Source organism: Poeciliopsis prolifica, unplaced genomic scaffold, assembly GCF_027474105.1.
Source record: "Poeciliopsis prolifica strain line A6 unplaced genomic scaffold, Auburn_PproV2 SCAFFOLD010, whole genome shotgun sequence".
Lineage (NCBI taxonomy): Eukaryota > Metazoa > Chordata > Actinopteri > Cyprinodontiformes > Poeciliidae > Poeciliopsis > Poeciliopsis prolifica.
This window is the reverse complement of record NW_026562385.1, coordinates 10,161,252-10,181,672: the sequence shown is the minus strand read 5'-3', so window position 1 is coordinate 10,181,672 and position 20,421 is coordinate 10,161,252. Positions and strand designations below refer to the sequence as shown.

Here is a 20,421-nt window from a genome sequence, read left to right as displayed (position 1 = left end):
AAACACAGAAATAAGTCAAATGTGTAAAAGTGTCTTTATTTCATCCAGTTACATCAAGTGTTGAAACCTGCAAAAACAAAAAAACAATCTGAATATATGAAAACTAAAAATCAAAACACTTTCATGTCGGAGCTTTTTCAGAAGACGTGTTTGAGGAAGCGATTTAAAACGTATAGTGTGAGTCACACTATAAATAAATGTATCCTTTATTTATGAAGGACAAATAAATAAAGTTTAGTTTCAACTGGGATGACGACACATGCAGACCAGAATATAAGGACCGACCAAGAATAAGAGCTGGCACGAAAATATAAATCTTCATAAAAGGAAACAAACGATCAAACCCTGCAGGTTGAGACGTCACTGTGTGCAACAACCTTTGACCTTGTGAGACACACTGAAGGACCAGACTACATGAAGGTCCTCAAAGTTGGAGCTACCGTAATTTCTGAAATACAAGTAGTTTTCTTTTTGCTGAGGCAAACCAAAAGATTAGATGGTCATTTCCGTTTCATTTCTTGGCACCAGGAGTTAAGAAATATTTAACTAGTAAAAAAAGTCAGAATTAACTTTTTAAAATGATGCGCAAGCAAATTTCAGCTGGTTAAACTTCCAGGAGTAAAACGAAACGTATCTAGGAATGTTGTAATCGGCAGGGAAAAATATGTTTTATGTTTTTTAATGATTGTAAAAAGAGTCATTAAACAAAAGCTTTTGTAAGGAAGGATCTTTAAGGATCTTTATAGATTAAACCTGAAGCTATAACTTCATCTCTTACCGTTGCTGCAGCTCACTCCACAGTCACCATAAACAGTTGAGCACAGTTCTGTGTGGCACAGGAAGTAAACCTGATGGGAGAAAAAAAAACAAACAAACAAAACTTTCCATTATGATCTTCTCATGGTGTTGTAACATAATCAAAGACCTGCCTTACACACCACCACAGTAAGACTTTACAAATATTCTCCGTGACCTGAACAGTTTGCTGTGACTTGATCAGAGCAGATTTGGAAAATGTCACCACAGCAGCAGCAGGTTGCCCTGATCATATGCAACAGTTTCCACCATGAGCAGCATTAGTGGATCCAGGATTTCGATAGAGCGCCACACTGAGCATGCAAGCCTGCGTCCACAGCAACAGTGAGGCAAAGCTGACCTGGTTGCGCCCAACACAGGCTTGTGCATGAGGTTTACCCTGCTGCAGATGCACCGATTAGATGGATCTCATCTCAACTTTCACTGAAATTTCTGCCTAACGAGCAGAAGTTCAAAGGGCAACAACCTTGAGTCATTTTTCATAAAAGAAACAGTGATTTTCTCTGAGTCACTCAAAACCTACAAAAGCAATAAAAATCCTACAGGATTTGGTACAGATGCAACTATATTGAACCAAAGTAAGAGTTTTTGGAATCATAATGTTTATACATTAAGGCTCATCATCACAATATGGACTTTGTTCTTCAGGGTCAAAATTAACAAGTGTGGTCAATGTAGCAAAATGTAATCTTTGAAAACAACAACTTACTAATTTCTGTTTAGTTGTCTGTAGCAAACGTCTTAGCATTTAAGAGGATTAGCATAACCAACTAGCCATTTTCTAGAAGTTTTTTTTTACACCTTTTGTTGAGTGTGTGTTTCAAACACCCATCTCTTGATCATGTGAAAAGTGTTCATTACAAAATAGTCATTTTGATTCAGCTGAAAAATCATAGTGCAAAACTTTAATGAAAAACTTGAGTTTTTTGGAAATCGTTTCCAGTAAGCGAGTTTATCTTCATCATTTCAAGCATCGCAGTTCTGTGATTAATGATTAATTGGTGTTAGTGGCTCCACTCAGCCACTAACACCAAACTGGTTGATTTCCGTCTTAGCAGCACAGTCTAGCTCTGGTGTGGACGAGGCCCAGAAGAAGAGGAGCCGGTTCTGTTCCTACCTCCGGGTCCTCCGGTGCAGCTGGGCCCTCAGGAGCCCTGTAGGTGTAGCCTGCTGGAGGCAGGGAGGGGAAGCTGGAAACTTTAATCCTCCAGATGTGCCGAGGGTCCGGGGAAGGAAGCAGCTGCGACGCACTCTGGCTGCTGCAGCTGAACACAGAGCCACCATTAACGTTCCAGACGAGCCCTTTGTTATTCTGCAGGATGTTAAACAAGTACGCACAGCCGCAACCCATTCCTGATCTAGCTAAAATAGGAGGCCTTCATGGTTTGGAGCAGGGCTTTCTAATGTGCAGAACCAACCGCAGCCCACAAAGGAGAACGTTCAGCATGTGGGAACACCGTACCGCTCATAAAACGGCACCCAGTAAACACGCGGGGTCAAAGTGTAAGCCAGGCAGGAGTGGAGCAGGAGCAGCAGGGTGGGGTCTGCAGGCTGCAGCAGGCTGAGCTCCACATGGACAGATTCACCCTGCAAGAGGCTGAGGGACAGCTGAGCGTCCGGGTGGAAGCTGGAGAAGGATTCATCTGAGACACAGAGGGAGAGGCTTAAGAGACGCACTAGGCTTCCATGTTATGTACTTGATTCTGGTTATGATCCATTCGTCATACAGCTCAGAAATATGAGGAAATGCAAAATGTAAAAAACAAAACAAATTATTGGCATATTGGTTGCAAAAACAAAGTTGTTGGGTTTAATAACAAAGTGGGATATCATGAACCAACTAATAAATCTTTTATTCAAAATACTTGAACATTTAAAGATAAAAACACTGGAGATGGTATGTACAGCACTAAATGTTTTCCTTCTGGAATTCAGACATGAAGTTAAGAGTAAATATAATTTACAAGGCTTGATAACATGCTAAAGAGAAAAAATTACATTTAGATGCATTTCAGTTATTGGTGTGAAACTGGAATGAATGAATTTTTTGATGAGCTTAATATGTAAAATTATAAAAGGCTTTTACACCGTCATGTCATGTGTATGTAACAATATATGTAACAAACATTCATATTTAAGTGCAATTCATGTGTATATCGATGGTAAATATCTTTCATTATTCACTTGGTCTATGATTGGGTAGCCTATTCATTGTTTTTGGTAAATTATTGGTTTGTAAAATAGATTTTTTATTTAGTTTTCTTTATGGAATGCAAATTTACTAAAATAAAAAGCTAATCTGAAAATCCCAACTCTACCTCAGGTATTAAAATGCTACCTCAGCAATGTGAGAACAGCAAAAGATTGTGTGATTTTTATTACAAAGCAAAACAGTCAAGATGTGCATGAGCAGTGATGGGACTTTTCATGAGTCAGACAAAAGTGGAGGCCTCACCGGTTGCTATCCTCAGAACGACAGCAGGCGGCGGCTCAGCGGACGGCCTGGCCTCACCTGGATCAGAGGGGGCGCCGCATCCCACCGTCAACCTGCAGGAGGACAAAGTTCACCAGGGAGAAAACGTCTGGTCACATGCTAATGCTTTAGCTAACGTCATCCTACGTCACAGTGACAAAATTAACAAATGCAAACCTTTAGGTTTCCATAATGTGTGCCTGCAGCCGTCTATTAAGGAAAGAGCAGTAAGACGATCCTTTCCAAATGAAATCGTTTCATTTTTCTTTTTGTATTACACCATATTATGCTTTTCTTCCCACCAAGTGTAATGAGATTACATATTAGACTGCACCTGTTTTTCCTGGCTTGGAATAAATAATAAAGCCATTTTTATGTCATCAGAAGTTTCTCCCACGAAGCATTCCAGCAGGATGTGGTCAAAATATGCAACAGTAAAGGATTATTTGCTATGCAAAAAGAAACCTAAAGCAACCTGACTGAAGGAAAAGGTGATATTCCTCAGAACAGAATCAACTATTCAACCCAAGATGCACTTAGAGAGCAACTGCTAACCTTACAGGGAAGAAACCTCTGTCCGTTAGGAGACCGTGACGGACCATCCTCTGACCAGGCATCTAAAAAAAGAGCAAAAAAAATAAGTAAAATATTTCATCATGTGTCTGGTGTCAAGTTTGGGCTCAGATGGGAAATCAGTTTTAAAGTTTGAGGCTGAATCTCTAAGACACAAAATTCCAGTTTCCCAGCCCATCCTGTGGTCAATGCACCTGAAATTAGACCAACATGAAAATGGTTGTTTATTTCTAAAGGTAAACTCAGATTAATGAGATTTTTCCTTTCTTGTATTTTACCCATTTCAGTTCCTCTGGAGAGGCTCAATACAAGGAAAGCAACCATGTGAAGCACAGACTCCACCTACTGTGCGATTCAGGCTTATTTAATTTACTTTAACCGTTTGAGTTGTATATTAAAAACAAAGCGATCATTTCGTACATGGGTTTTCAAGCCAGGCTAATTTGCAAACCCAGTCCTTGACTGGAATTTTATTTTTAAATTACAAGATTCCCATCAAATATACAGAATCCTTGTCACGCAACATTCATGACAATACATCGAGAACTAATTCTCCACAACAAAGTAGTGCGGTTTAAACCAGTGTTCACATTTGTTTAGCCATTGTTTAACCTGGAAATAAATAAAAAAATCTAACATTTTCATTTCTGGTGGTCAAGTTCAGTGTCCCCTATTGCTTGTGCACATTTCCTGAACCACACTTTTTCCTTCCACTCAATTTAACCTGCATGGACAAAGCACTCTGAACCACCGTCTTCTTCAATGCTGACTTATTGTAGCATCCCTCCCTTACTCCCATTATCCAGCTGTATAGGGGACAAATGCCAAGTCAGCATTCTTCTCTGATTGCATAAGCCAGACATTTTTCTTTTATTAATCCTGTTTTACTGCTCGTACGCAATACTGATTTTCATCAACTCCAAGCTACCCATCTACGCCAACAGATGGGCGTAGATGGGTACTGAAGCTCCGCCTCAGAGGTTCAGTTCCCTCCAGACTAGCAGCAGCAGCAATTAAAAACCTGGTGGAGCTGCAGGTCTGCTAATTTTTAAAAAAAATCAAAATTAGCAATTTATGAATGAATTCAAGATCAACAGAAGTGTTTCTTACATGTTTGCAGCCGTCTAGGGGAGCAACGTAGACGTCTGGATCTGCGGAAAGCTTCTGCAGCATGCAGGGAGCCTTCCTGTCCTCAGAGGAGGGAGAAGGTAGGGTGGCTGAGGGATTCAACAAAGAGTCAGGCACAACAAAGAGACAAAAAAAAAGCAGCCCCACCAGGCCATCTGTTGACTCCAATACACAGAAAGGTCATACCTGTGACGTAGCTTAGCGTGGCGCCTCAAAGTACAGACTAATTACAAATTAACTTCAGCATTTGTGTTTGAAACAACCCTCGATCTAACTCAGCGTTTGGTTTCTAGGACAAGTACCAACAAGTTTTTTTTGTTTTTTTAATTTCAAAGACAGAGGTGAACTGTGTGAACGGAGGCCAAAAGCAGTAAATCTGTGAAACGGGTCCAAGGCAGCAGGGTGGAGCGGGAGGTTTGGATTAGTCATCCTCTGATCACATATGGAAGGGGAAGGAAAGGGCGAATGGAAACAGGAATGATTTTACTCGATTCATTTTGTCTGCTTTGATAAAAACATCCTCATAAATCCTTACGGGACGAGTAACAGCTACATATGATGCCTTAACGCTTCAGGACAAACATGTTCACATGGTCAAATTTTTATGTTTTTGGACAGACTTTTTTGTTTAGCTTTATATTCTCTCATTGAAAACATACCTGAGCGCTGTTTTGATCCATTTATACAGGTTTCAGAAATCCTTTCATTTTCCATGGCGACTGTTCAGGGTTGCTCATAAACTGCACCGCTCATTTGCCCAACGCTCCGCCTCAGAGCTTCAGTTCCCTCCAGACTAGCAGCAGCAGCAATTAATTTCAAAGCATCATATGACCTTTTTATTTTATGTGCATCTTCACACCAATAAAACTTGAAAAGGCTGTTCCCCTCCTGACCTGTGGCGGCGCTGAACCAAGTACTGAGCAAAATGACACAAAAACGTCTGAACATGAGCACAACTTACTTCTTCACAAAATGTAAACTGGAGAGGAGTGAGATTTTAGTGGTTGCAGGATTTCTCTTACATGCACCAGAGTTCACGTCAACCGAACCAAGACCGAGAAAACACTTCCTGTTTGCATGCATGGTGCACTTCCTGATTCAGTCAAACTGATTCCTCAGCACATCTCTGCAGAATGCTACTGCTACAAAATAAAAAAAAACAAAAACCCCCAAGAATTTTAAGCATAAAAACAAACAACTCCTAATGAAATCATTTACCTCTCACGTAGTCACTCAGCTTCTTATTAAACCCACTGCGGTGCCAAGCAATATAGTTTGCATAAGCTGGATTGAAGGTGCTGGAACGACGGTCCTCAGAAGAATGAGGAAACCTCTGCAGGTCACTGTAATCCACATTTGGGGAAAGCAGAGGTGTAGAGTCTTTACCTCCTGGAAGATGGAGCTGCTGGTCGTATCTGATCAGCTGAGGCAGGTAGTAGTGATAGTAATCATCGTAGGGGAACATCAGTCTGCTGGGAATGTGGTACCCTGGTTCAGAGGGTCGAGGTTCGGGTTGATATCTTAAGTGGGAAGGTTGTTGTACTGACAAGGATTCTGGCAAAGCTTGACCCAGATGGCTGTAGACGCCACGCAACGCTTCTGGTGTGTAATACTTCAGGTAGTAGTTATAGTACGGATGATAGTAGTACTTGTCGGGATCTGCGTTATATGTGAATCCTGGAGTGGGGAACACTGGTCTGTCAGGAGGAGCTGCGATGGGATCTGGAGACACGAAGATTGAATGTTTGTCTTTGTCTTGTAGCTTTGGTTTTGAACTGGGCTGAAAATCGGATTTCTCCTTCTCTGGCTCAGGGTTAATACTCTGCGTTTCAGGATTTAAGGGTACTAAAGACATGTTTGTTTTTGCAGTCCAATCTGGATGGAAAAGCCCCAGTCTCTTCCTGTCACCCTTTGCAACATGTGGGTAGTAATAGTAGAAAGGAAACGGATGAGTAAAGTAAGGCGCATGAACTGCTGTCACTGCAGGTGAAGAAATCCGGGTCGGTCCCTCTTTCAGACTCTCAAACTGCTCGGATGGAGGTTGATGGTTCGGAGAATCGGAAGAGGTTTGTGATCCAGGAAGACCCGGACCTGAGCCCTGAGGTGTGCCAGGAACAGGGAACTTTGGATGATGGTAGTCGTGGTAATGGGAGCTAAAATCACGGCTGTGATGGTGGAAATGAGGAGCTGCCACCTGAACCGGCAGGGCTGTAGGGGAGAAACTATCCGTTGAGACATCCAAGAGAGGAGCTTCTCGATTCTGCTTTTGGTCGTTATGCAATGAACCCAAACTAGCCAACTTTTCTTCAGATGAAAGAGGCTTTTGGGTACCAAAGTTTTTATGTGCATCTTTAAGAGACAGAAAGTAAAGGTCTTGAGAGTTCAGCTGGGAACTAAAGTCAGCCATCGGAGCCACAGAAAGAGGAGGAGGACTCTGGCTGTCCTGTTCTTCATTTTCAGAGTAACTACGGTGATATGTTGGGTGAGGATGATAAGGTGGAGCCAAGTAGAAAGGCGGCATAAACAGTAAATGCCTGAAGGAGTCAAGCTTTGGTTTTGGCAGCTTTCTGGTGAAATCAGGGGGGCTGTCAGCCAGAGGCCGATGGGCAGCTGACACTTCTCCAAAAGCAGGACAAGCCAACATGAAAATGTCCTCTCCTAATTTAAGCAGAAGTGTGTTTTTTCCATTCTGAAAGAGAATTTATTGCAGATTAAAAAATAAAGAAGGTTCAGTTTTGTCACAAAGCAACAATTATTCCTGCTACTGCCAAATTACCACAGTAAAGTAATTAATACTTTGAGTTTTGATATTATGCATCATTCTGTAAATACTTTTTGGATACATTTCAAAATTAAATACTGCCACCTCCAGGTGGGAGCTAGTCACTTAAATCCAATGCTTCACTATTGTTGTAGAAAGTTTGCATTTAAATGATGGCATCTGTTGATTTTTGTCATCAAGAATTTGCAAAAAAACTGGAGAGACTGACTGCTAAACTCTGTTTTTTTTTATTTAATTTTTTTATTTTACCTTTACTGTTACACCACAAGTGAGGAATGGCACGGCGACGACCGTCTCTGCAGCCAGTCTGGTCACAGTATAACCACACTGTTCAGCCAACAGCCCCAGAGGAGTCCATTCACCCTGAACTGCAGTGGGGCAGACGGGTAACCTGATATTATCATGAAAGATGATGCCGTCTGTGAGCGCTTCCTGATTCTTAAAGGAACAGTACCGTTTATATGAGGGTTCTCCACAGCAGACGATCCTCTCAGTTTCACCGTCATGCCGTTGGGGGAGCAGCAGAGCGAGGACGGCCCCTCGCCTTGAAGGCGGAGCTGGGAGACCGGGCAGGAGACCTTGACGGGAATCCCCCTCCACAGCAGAGGCAACACATAGCCGCCATCGTCCTGACAGGAAGCAGCATTTTAATAATATGTCCAAAAACAGGATTTCACACTCATTTGAGAAGAATTAGCAGTTAATGAATCAGAGAAAGACTCCAGCCCCTCAGTCATTTCTGCTAAAAACAGTGAAGTCAAAGTTTTGGTTTAATAACTCTAAAATACATGGGATGATGTGATTCATGTAGGAATTAAAAAACAAGAGCACACCTCTCGAACGATGTGGCAGGCGTCATACTGAGCCATCAGAGTGAGGTCTTTCCAGGAGCTTCGAATGGAGTAGCCACACTGCTGAGGCAGATGGAGCAGGGGCATCGACGAGCCGTTCACTGCAACATAATTCAAATTAATGAAGACAAACTCTCACGTTTTTTGCAGGGGTCCCCAAAGTGGGTCTTCGAGGGCCCGCACCCTGCATGTTGTAGTTTTGTCCCTGATTTTAACGCACATGAATCAAACGATGGCTCGTTAGAGGCCTAAGAAGAACATCAACATGCTGAAAAGGTTGCCCCTACCACCAAGGAGAGAAATAAAACAGGCAGGATGTCGGCCCTCCAGGACCCACTTCGGGGCCCCTGGTTTTTCTGGATGTCTTTCAGTCAGCTGTTGACTCAAACATTTTCAAAATGGTTACAGAAGCATCATCATGGTAAAATTGATACATTTTGTTAGAAAGGGGACCAACTGTGGCAAAACATTTAAAATATGAAACAAAAAACAAACATTACCCTAAAACAACACAGCTTGCAACCAAATGGATGAACCATTCCTCTCAATAACTGCTCAACCACAATAAAGTCCTCAGCTTGTCATTGTAGCCCTTTATATAGATCCATCCCAGTGCCACGTCATCTTACTACATGGGTTGTGTTCATGTTCATCTCACAAGGACCTGGATCCAGAATCAGAAGTGCACTGATGCATAAACATTTAAATAAAACAAAATAAATTCAAAGAATCACAAATGTGCAGTACCGACTCATCTTGATCCCTTTCATAGATTGTGGTGAATGACAACATAAGGCCTGCAGACTGATTGTTATAGTTAAAGCAATCAAGAAAAACTACAATCCAAGCGCGTTTGGTTAAACTCAACTTTCTAGTTACTAATTTGATTTCCAAAACTGGAAATGTGATCCTTCACGTAGCCAGGAAATACTTTTTAAGAACTCATTTGGCTCACAAAGCAGGTACAAGCAACAACTCTATCCAAATGCAATAAATTAGAGATAATGCAAGTCTAAGCTTCATCTTAACAGCTGTTGCGCCCTTCGGCTACACGAAAGTCTTTCTAAAAGCTGCAAGCGGTTATCACAAAATCAATGGCGACAACAAATCAAACAGCAATGAAGAGCAGGGTGTTTTACTGGTGTACCAGTATGTTTGGACACTATATTTTCACTTTGCAAAAAGCAAAGTGAATCTATTTCATTCCAAGTTAAGATCTAGACAGCATTAAGCAGAGGTCAAACCTTGTATACAATTAATATAAGACTTTTGTTTGAAACAAATAAAGGCCTTAATATCCCTGCTTAACTTAATTTTTTTACTTGATGCTCAACTTGCACTGGCAGAAAGGCAATAAACCAGAGAAAATAATCAAACATTTGTGAGATAGGAACATTTTAGTCTTCTGCGGCTCAATTTCACTTCAGAGGTCACCAACGTCCTGCTGCGGCAGAGCCCGGTGAATAAAGGTCATCTCCAGGAAGTTGTGGCGGTAGTTTAGCTGTGGATTTATTCCTGCTAATGTTAATGTTTGGCATCAAATATCCTGGTAACGAAATCTGGAAAAACGACATTTCTGCCACAAAGTTTAAAGAAAAGCTATCTTGAAACTGATATTTGTAACAATTTGTCAGCCCTTTATAGAAATAATCCACCTTAATGCCTGAATGGTTTAGCCATACAGAAAGATGAGATTAAACAGGCATTTTCACCTCATTTTTAACCAACAAAACCCTTTCAGATCTTCAGGAAGCTTGGAATATTACTCTACTTTAATAGGAACAGCAGAGGTCAGGTTATGCTGCCCCCAGTGGCGGCTCCTTCCTTACCACATCATACGTTTGTTCATTTCCATCAAAATCGGTGAACTAAATTTATCAAAATACTGAAATATCTCTAAAGAGGCCCCTATGGAGGATTTTTTGTTGTTTTTTTTTTGCATTCCTTGCAACAATGTACTGATCAGTTCATAATTTCAGACTGAAAAACTTTCTTACGGTGGCCATTGTACTTTCTGCTATAAGGGTTTTACGTTAATATCGCATGAAATCTATTTTTCTTTAGGACAGAAATGCAAACCAAACCAAAAATAAACAAACTTTTCACAAGTAAGAAAGAAAGATAAAAAATACATCCAAACTATTTGGGCTATTTCTGAGTGATCATCACTGGGTAATGAGCAATCTGAGTTTTGATTGCGTCTCTTTTGTGTTGGTCTGAATGGTTTAAAGAGATGCTTCCATATGCAGTTCAATCTCAGCTCTACAGACAGACAGTGAATGAATTGAGTTTCAATTTTTTGGATCAAAGAGTTAATAATAAACACTGAGGCTCTTGAAATGTGTATGAAATGTAAATTAACATTTTTACACAAAATAGCTCATTAATAAGGAATGCTAAACTTATTGCAAGGGAACGGAAAAGGAAAATGTTTCCCCGTAGATCTGATGCTTGTTTGTGACTTTTTTTTAAATTAATATTAGTGCCTGGATACAATGAGAAATATTTATCTGCACAGCTTTCCATATGAGCAGACATAATGCCGCAGCTCTCAAACAGTTTTTCCTCAACATCTCCTCTGTCCAACTCGACTTCTAGTGGAAAAATTAAACGGAACCCATTAAAGATGAGGGGTTGGGTGAAGATCGAGCCTCACCTTGGTCCAGCAGCAGCTGTATGGCTCGTTTCCTCCTCACAGTCAGTGTCATGGCGTCGTCTCCACACTCCACTGACGGCTTCAGCTTCCGCCAGCTCTCAGAGCCGCCAGCATGCTGACCGGCTCCGCTCTGGACTGGGATACGCAAAACACGGAAACTGATTAAAGCAAAAATGTATACTTTCAGCACTGTCAGAAACCCGTATTTAAACGCCCAATCCTGAATTTAATTCTTCAGTGAATGTTCCATTGATGTCTCATGTTAATGGTGCATTTCCAAGGATTACACTTCAGTGCCACAAACAAGCCAAACAAACCGACTCATTAGGTGTTTTTAGAAACATTGCATGTTTGTGAGAAGTTTTCTTATGGAAAACCTCAGTTTTGATGTGCACACAGCTTAAAACCCTCAGTTTACAGCAAACAGTTTGAGACAGGCCCTTGTGTGAGCAGGGCCCCAATATGGCTGTAGCCCAGGGGGCCCTACCCTTCTACATCCGGCCCTGCTGATTAAAAATAAATAAATAAACGTCGCATATATTCTCACCGTGTCGGGGGTTTCCCTCCAGCTGACCGGGGACGGAAAACGTCCCGGGGACGACGCGCCTCACGGCTCCACTGCTGCAGTTCCCGTCCAGAACCTCGAGAGAAGCGAACGGCCTCTCTCCCTCCGTCTGCCAGCGTTTGTAGCGGGCTGCGAAACGTGAAGACGACGCCATCTTGGCTCCAGTTCCCCGCTTTGACCGGACATGATGAAGAGCCGGACCAGAGGTTGGCTGGACCTCCGCGCGCTCACACCGGGCTAATGAAGACAGGTTTAGAGTCAATAAGGTGTAGAAAAGTGGAACACCCAAGCAGTACATCTCCAGTTTCAAATTCATTGCAGATACGATTTTTTTTTGTCTTCCTCTTTGCTCCAACTCACCAGGACCGAGTGAAGAGCAGCTGTTTGATTTGTAGACATCCTGCTAACACACCTTCTCACTAATTGGCACAAATTAATTGCGCATGCGCGCTAGGCTCTGGGCTAGCGCGCATGACGTAACGAAGAGGCGGATGTATTTAATTAATTCAGCAGAATCACATAGATTCTCCACACACAGTGACACAGTTTATGTCCATTTTGCTTATTGTGGCTCCCAATGGCTAAAATTGTCAAATTCAGTTTCTCAGATAATTAGAGGATTACATGATATTAATACAAATAAATACATCTAAGCTTGCAGTGTGTTTTCTTAAGACTCCTGGCATAAGAAGGATAAGCTGCCAAAGGCCATTACTAAAGAAGTTGGCTGTTCCTAGATGGCTGCGTCCAAACACAAAGTTGAGCGTTGGAGGAAAAATGGTTTTAAATGGCACTTTTATAACGTCATAAATCTCAAAGCAGCATTCATAACATTTGACAACTTTATTACTCCCATAGACTCAGACTGGCATCTTAAAGAGCTATTTAATTGCAAAGGAGTAAAACAACAATCTACACTGCTGTATTGCCAACATTGCATCCAGAAACTTTGGTACATTCGATATTTTTTATAGAGCAACACTAAAAGATGCATACGTGATTTTCAGAACTTTTTTTTTTTTAGAAACAATCTCAAAAGCGTGGCGGAAATGTAGTTATTTTAACCAATAATTGTTTTTCTGTCTGGGTTAAAAATAAAATATAAAAATGTTTTATTGCTTTTTTATATCTCAATATTTATTGGATCGGTTAGAAAATGTTGGTTATTTCCAGCTCCCTTTGTGCTGCCCTACATGACCTCCTCACCGAACAGCTTCCTCCACTAGAGGGCGACAGTGCGCCACATTAGATTACTGACATGACGACAGTGAAGGGATTCTAATCAACTGACCTTTGCCCTTTATATAAATAATTCCCGTGACTTTTCAGACAGAGCCAGTAAATTCTTCCCAAAAACTCCGCAGAGAACGTTTAGCTTTTATTTCACTGCTTACACATAAAATGCAATTCTAACTCGCAACCATTATCATAAATTTCATCTTACAACTTCTTCATTCAGTTTTTTTTTTTTTTTAACGATGTGAAGGACCAGAATAATAAGTGACACCGTCCTGGTATGCATGTCCGTCTTCACGAGCTCCCTTCGCTCTGCCAGATGAAACACGCAGGCGCCCGGTCACTATAGTCGAATTCTTCTCAGCGTCGCTTTTGAAACAGAACCTCTGAAACAGAAGAGGCGGGCGGCCGATCCGTTGATGAAGGGCGCGGTGGCGGGATGACTCATGTTTGGAGTTGCCTAGCTACGGACGGGAGTTGTTTTCTTTTGGCTCGGAGTGTGAGGACGGCGTGTGTGTGTGTGTGTGTGTGTGTCTGGTTTTCATTGAGAGAGGAAGGCTTTGTGTGTGTGTGTGAGAGAGAGCTGGATGAAATAGAAATAAAAAAAAAAGGAATGGGTGTCACTGTACTGGGAGCAGCAGGAAGCAGAAATGCTTTGCAACGACAGGAAGTGATGTCATGAGGAAGGCAGTGGAGTAAGATGCTGTGATTTGAAGGGGAAAAAAATGTCCAAGTGACTGAAACCTCTGCAGTTTGTGATCGTGGAAACATGCTAGCTCGGCTAAACGCACGAGGAAACAGTTGTTGAGAGAAAACTGTGGCTCAGATGATATTTAACCTTTAGCAAATCGCTAGAAATGTCTACTGTACAATAAAAGTAGTTTCCACTTTACAAATGCGTAAAACTGAGCCCTGGCAGGTTTTATTAGTCGCTTGCCTGGCATGCTCTCTTCGTTTGGCTCTAAGCCGGTATTTACTCGTTTCATTTCACTCATAAACGGAGTAGAAAAAGTAAGAGTAGAAAATATCTAAGCACATTTTCCATCACAGAGCATCCAGACACAATGCTCGGAAAAAGTGAGAAAGTTTTATTTTAGCTCTTTTGTTACATTTAAATGGTCCAGATCATCAAACTGGGGAGAAATATTGGTCACCAGTTTAAATATGGCAGCACTTCACTTTTATTCTTAAAAAAACAAACAAACAAAACAAAAAAAACACAAGTATTTTAGTGTTTACTAAGAAACCAGCATCTTATGGTTCTCATTTCAGGATCTAACCTGACTGCACTATATTAAGAATCTCCTTAAACCCGTCATCAACCCACACACTCCGTCACTCCATCCCTTGATGCGACTAGAAGCCCTTTTATTTTAGGTGATAAACCTTTAAGAAAGACTTGGTGATCTGCTGTTACCTTCACAGGCATGAGCTCATTAGAGGTGTGGGGGGGGGGAAAGGCTGCTTCGCCGCGCGGGTTGTGCCGTGCAGGTCCAGCGGTTAGCAGTGTGTTTGTACCTGCACCGGAGCCACAGCTCAATAATCCCCGGCTGGTTGGGAGTGAGAAATGACTCCCTTCCTGTTGAGCAGCGTGAGGCGTAGAATGCGAAAATATGCATCCATTGTCTAGGAATAGGAAGCTGGTAAGAACCGCACTGCTAAGCAACGGAAACAAAGAAAATAAGGAATGGAAACTGTGAAGTTTGTGTTTTTCTTCGATATCTATGGTGACTTGTCCAGAGAAGATAAAGCTGATATGGTGGATTTTTTTCTTTTTTAAAGTGACCACATAGAAAATAAATAAAGTATAGTAAATAAAATAGGATGTGCATTTGCATTCAGCATTTGTCTTAAACCCCTAAAAAATATCTGAAGTAATTATAAAATACAACAATCCTAAACATCCAGCCAGAACTACAGTGGAATAGTTCAGATCACATTATAGTAAAATGTTAGAATGGCCCAGTCAAAGCCCAGAACTGAAAGGAGATCTGTTAGTAAGAAGTCAGAATAAGTCTGTGGGATACACAAAAGATGTTAACTACATTTCTTTCACGAAATAGACTCTGTTCTGCCCATCTTTAGCTCTCTGGTTTAGGACTCTGTCACTTTTATGCAAATGAGCTGCTCCTGGCGACGGCCCGGAACTGTTCACCAACATGTTACACATGTGAAAAGAACCTTAAACTAATGAGCAACTGTGCAACCCTGAAGTTACATGTTGTTCCTTCCAGTCCGTAATAAAAACCAGCTGACCAAACGCACTCGTGTTCTGGTGTCGAAGTGGGCGGAGCTCTGTTTGGGTTGCTAGGCGAGGGGCACGCCCCGCTGATTGTGATGTCAGTATTAAGAGATTTCTGACACCGAATAACAGTAAACTGTTACTAGAAAACACATGGATGAGTTTTTAAAAATTCTTATAGCACTTGGACTATTTCTCAAAGAAGTGGAGACAGTTGTGCTCCTCAGTCTCACTGGGGCTGAATGCAAATGCACGCCACACTTTTCAGATTGCTATGTTGTTGTTTTGTTGTAATCACGCACTGTTTTGTGTCTACGTGACAAGAAATCCATGAAATACAGTAGTTCACAGATAAAGAGATAAAAGTTGAAAAAAAACTAAGGTATTTTTCTTTTTTTTAAAGATGTTTGTGAACCATCAAGACGTTTATCAGCCTGGTGACGCCATGAGGAAAAAGCCTGATGTTTTTGTTTTTTTTAGTTGCTCAACAGCCTCAGGTCAGGTGGGAGTTGCAACACTAACTCTTACCTTCCCTCCTTTTGTGTGATCTGCCTCATTCAGAGAAGTATTTCACCTACAATCCCTCCTCCCTGTAAGTCCTGTAAATGAGCCTGAGGGCTGTTTTCTTTAAAAAAAAAAAAAAAGTGAAGAAATCTCAGGGCAGGGTACGACGTTGTGCAAAACGGCAGAGGAATGAGACGGCCGACCACAGACTGCGATTGTGCAAAAAGAGAGAAGGCCAGCAGAGACTTGGCGGCGGTCGGGGCGGCTTCTGTCTTTTGTTTTGAAATTCTGCAGACTCCTCTCTTACACACCTTTCCTTTTGGGGGGTGAAGGGGATTTGGGCACCACTCAACCACACGGAGCGGAGCGCTGTGTTTGTTTCACATCAAATGACTCACACGTCTCAGGATGATTTAACAGTGAGACAAACAGACGGCCGCTAATTTGCTAATGCGTGACTCAGCTGACTCCACGGCATGACAGTGGAGTCCTTGTTCGAAAGCGGCCACCTCTTAAGTCACTGTGTAAAATAAAGTAAAAATGTTAAAGTGCCAAAGTGCGGGGTAGGTTGTTGTTTGAAAAGCAAATCCAGCTCTCTGACGGCGGGTTTAAAACCAAACCTGGTCCTTCCACCCGGCGAGGAGAAGTCATTTTTAACGCAGCTGCTGTCAGCTGGGACAGCATACAAAGCCTTGGCAAAGTTTCCACACCTCTATCCCACATTCTGTCACTTTGCAACCACAAAAAAAAAAAAAATATATATATATACATCTGTGTTGTTGTTTTATGCGGTTGACCGACACGATTTATGCCTTTTAATTTGTTTTTTGCAAATAGGGATCTGATAAGTACGGCGTGCCTTTGTATTCTGCAACTCCTTCTGAAAATCTGCAGCAAGGCTCGAAAGCCGAGAATAAAAACCTGTGGCATTTTAAATCACAAAAAGGGCGTCAATTCAGTTGTTGTAAGAAAATCACATGCAATGAAAAGTGATAATTCCTTTAACGCTATTCTAAACGCCATGCTAAATCCAAAATGTTTCATTTTAATTGCTTTATTTTTCAGTGATTTACTATAACTTTACTACTATTTACTATAGTCGGTTTAGACTTTGTGGGGTGTGCTGTGGTGGCGCAGCGGTTTGCACGCCCCACGTTTGGAGGCCTCAGTCCTTGACGCAGACGTCACGGGTTCGACTCCTAGTCCCGGCGACCTTTGCCTCGTGTCTTCCCCCCGTCTCCTCGCCCTCTTTCCTGTCTGCCTACTGTCGAAAATACGAGCCAAAACAAAGACTTGTGGCTTTGTAAAAAAAAAAATAATAAAAATGCAATATTTCAAGTTAGTCTGGCATAAAATAGCCATTAAATACAATGAAGTTGTGAGATAAAGTGAGTTCAGGGGGTTATAACAGTCAAACTTCATCACCGCTCTGGTTTTTCAGGTAACTGATCCACAGGCCTCTCCTATTGGGTCTTCCTCCAGGGCTTTCACAGGCACGTGATTGGTCCGATTCTTCTGTTGGGATTTTAAAGACATGTTGTGACCAAACTCCTTCCCCGCTTTCTTTGCCGTGGCGTGGCTCAACATCCAATAGGTTTCCACTCTAAAAAAGAAAAAAAAAAAAGCGAAAGAAACTAAATCGTAGCTGACTGATGTGTGACTCATGGCGTTTCCTCTTCTTAAAATAAACTAAGATTTGAAGAAAAGCTAAAACGGAACATTCTTTACTTCGTTTTTTTGTTGTTGTTGCCGTTCCGCAGGCATTTCCCTTTGGGTTTTTTTTTTTTTTTTTTACTATTCAGACGCTCTCTGCGCATACTGTTTGCTGCAGGGAGTGGCGCATTTCTCCTTCAGTGAACGATGCTAACCTTGCCTCATCTCACCTGCAGGGTGGGGTAGCCCACACCCAGAACGCGAGCAGGTCCAACCGCATTCTGGTCTATCCTCTTTATCCTCAATCCTCCGCCACCCGTCTCACATCGCATCCTGGAAGCGGTTTGGGTCTCAGGATGCCTCACTGCATAGTTATTTGGTTATTTTTCTCCTCCCGGCCTCCCCCTCCCCCCCAACTCCATCTTGAGTCACGTTGCGAAGTGGGACGCGTGTTATTTCCATGCATCAGAGGCCGGGTTACTCATCTCGGTTTGGTGTGTTTGTCTGAGGTTTTCCAGGCCCCGCATCTTCAAAATTACCTCCCATAAAACGAAGCTGGCATGTTGAAAGGACTGTTTGAAGGTGTGGCGTCTGGAATACAGAATGATCCGTTCCAGTTCGTGTCACTCCTACTTTGTTATGTAATCACTCTCAAGGCTTCCGCATTTTGACCTCCGACCCGGTCAGAATGCAGCCACACGGGCAGCCGTCTGAAGTCTGAACCGGCTGCGTGTTTTCTCCTGACCCAAGGGTCCAGTTGGTGGAATATTCCCCTCACGATGAGCTCAGACTCTCAGTGTGTCCCAAGTTTTAAAAAAAATTCTTTTTCAGATGTTTTGCATATGAAAATTAACAAACTGTTCCTGATGCGCGTGCCGCCGCAGCCCACTTCTCATTGAACTCGGAGTTACCTACAAACTGGATTTAAACTTGCAGTTTCCATTCAAGGCGCCTCCAGGCCGAACTGTGTGTTACGCCTCCATCGCTGAGTTGACGTTTCCGGCCCAAACCGGCACAGATCTTTAAGAAGTGCGCTGTAAAATATCCGAAGGTGGATTTAGTTTGAGAATGAAGGTTGGAGATGAAAGTAAAGTCAATGGGATAATTGTTCTGAATTAAAAGTTCATCAAAAATGATTCAGCAAAAAACAATTAGTCTAAACGTTGTTTTGGTTCTGTTGTGTGTTTGTTTTTGGTTCTGATGGTGCATTAATCTTCAAATGTGGGTCACCGTGATATATTTCTGCATTATTCTGACTTACCTTTTCGAGTTAAGATTGATTATTGATTGTAAGTTGGAAGAAAAATGTCTAAAATGCATTTTGTTAAATTTTAGTTAGATTGAACCACATCTGCCTTGATGACACACAAGAGGCGGGTCGATTTAACACACATCCATCTCACTCACAGCACAAGATACAAACACATGACGCAAAGCACTCTGGGAAATAGTTCCCACTCCCTCATTCAGTTTTTTTTTTTTTTAATGCCGACTTAAAAACCTGAGCTTGCTCAACTTTTGGAGGTATGGCAAAATGAAGAAAAAGTGAACACAACTTACAGCTGTAAGTTTGTCTTTCAAAAGTCACAGAATTGAGTTCAGAATCTAAAACCTGCAATATTTTTTTGACTTAAACATTAGAAGTTAGTAAACACAACTACATGTTCTCACAGTGTAATTTATCATCATTTTTTGTTGGGACTTAATTAAAACTAAAGAGCTTGAGTTCATTTAACTGAAAGACAGACGTTTCCAAGTCTTTCTAAAGATTTGCATAAAAATTTAGGTCTGGACTTTGACTAGACCATTCTAACACATGAGTAGCATTTTGGTCTGATGGAAGGAAAACCACCAACAGGATCGTCAGAAATTTATCTCCATCTACCTTCCTATCTACTACCAACCAGACCTGTCAGTCCCTGCTGAAGAAGTGTGTTCCCACAGCATGATACTGCCATCGCTTTGTGTTTGCAGTGAGAGTTTTGAGTTCTGTTCTCCCTATTTGGGCCAAAACCTACCAGAGAACCTCCAACTTCTTCCCCGTCTTTTGCAAAGATTTGTGGGTAGAAAGAATGGTGGGAGGTAAATGTTTTGCCCTCCTCGGTTGAGTCGGATTTGAAACGCAGGAATCTGCTCACGACGCTGCAGGCTGACAATGAACAAGGAGATGTTTGTTTTTATTACTTTTCCGTTTGACTTTTTTTTTTGAATGAACAGAAGGTTTACTGCAGTTCAAGGAGTTTCCCCCTCAGTGTTCTGTTTCTTGCAAAAGTACAACCACAAATTTCTGGGATTTTTTTTTCTTTTACCAATACAAAGTGCCATCGCACATCTACAGAGTTGAACGTTTCGACTGTTCAGATTTGGAAAATGTCTCCGGGTCACTTGGACTTCCTGGAGAACATCTGTTGACATCCATATTCCAGTTTTGCTCTACATTCCCAATTACATTTAAGCCTGAAACTGGTCGGCCGGTTCTAAAACACAAATATTCCCTTTTTCAAACCCAGGATTCTCAAAAGAACTTATTGATTGGACTCGGGCTGCCTTTTCATGACACAAGAATTTCTGGTATCGACTGCGTTCAATGTAGATATGAATTCAAGAACAACATTGTGACAGTCGACATTAGACAGGAAACAAGTGCTGGTAGCTGCTTATTGCTACGTCCCAGTCTCTCAAAATACCCAACTTAGATCTGGGAAGCTCAGCCGTGCTCCAGTTGGATGTTTAGGGAACCACAAGTCCGCAAATGCTCGACACCACCTCTAAAAAACGCTGAGAAATGCCTCGTTATGCCGATGATGACACGCCTCCAGAGTACAAATGAGACACCAAATAAACTACAGCCTCGCCTTACTTTTGTAGTTCACTGTAAACTAAACGGTACAACGCGTCTCAGAGGCAAAATGACAATCTGTCACCGCGCTCATTTGGAGGCA

The 20,421-nt window shown here is 41.8% G+C and overlaps 1 protein-coding gene across 1 annotated transcript; it reads right to left on the bottom strand.

Moving 5' to 3' along the window:
* Positions 1 to 33: 33 nt before the first annotated feature.
* On the bottom strand, positions 34 to 12,095 carry LOC129363380 (uncharacterized). Its single transcript, XM_055035466.1, has 13 exons — positions 11,827 to 12,095; positions 11,280 to 11,414; positions 8,606 to 8,724; positions 8,227 to 8,401; positions 8,022 to 8,140; positions 6,209 to 7,679; positions 4,973 to 5,079; positions 3,845 to 3,906; positions 3,272 to 3,363; positions 2,279 to 2,459; positions 1,934 to 2,081; positions 779 to 848; positions 34 to 67 (listed from the first exon to the last, which is right to left on the bottom strand). Exons 1-13 carry the CDS (start codon positions 11,996 to 11,998, stop codon positions 54 to 56), a joined length of 2,865 nt encoding a protein of 954 aa, XP_054891441.1. The 5' UTR covers positions 11,999 to 12,095; the 3' UTR covers positions 34 to 53.
* Between the last annotated feature and the right edge of the window lie 8,326 nt (positions 12,096 to 20,421).

What these genes read in the sequence shown, in the direction of transcription:
- LOC129363380 (XM_055035466.1), bottom strand. Translation starts at nt 11,998, where the DNA reads ATGGCGTCGTCTTCACGTTTCGCAGCCCGCTACAAACGCTGGCAGACG. An exon ending in ACAGCTGCTGCTGGACCAAG is followed by an intron (nt 8,725 to 11,279) that starts GTGAGGCTCGAT and finishes ATTATGTTGCAG; the next exon opens with TGAACGGCTCGTCGATGCCC. An exon ending in CCCTAGACGGCTGCAAACAT is followed by an intron (nt 3,907 to 4,972) that starts GTAAGAAACACT and finishes CTCTTTTTTTAG; the next exon opens with ATGCCTGGTCAGAGGATGGT.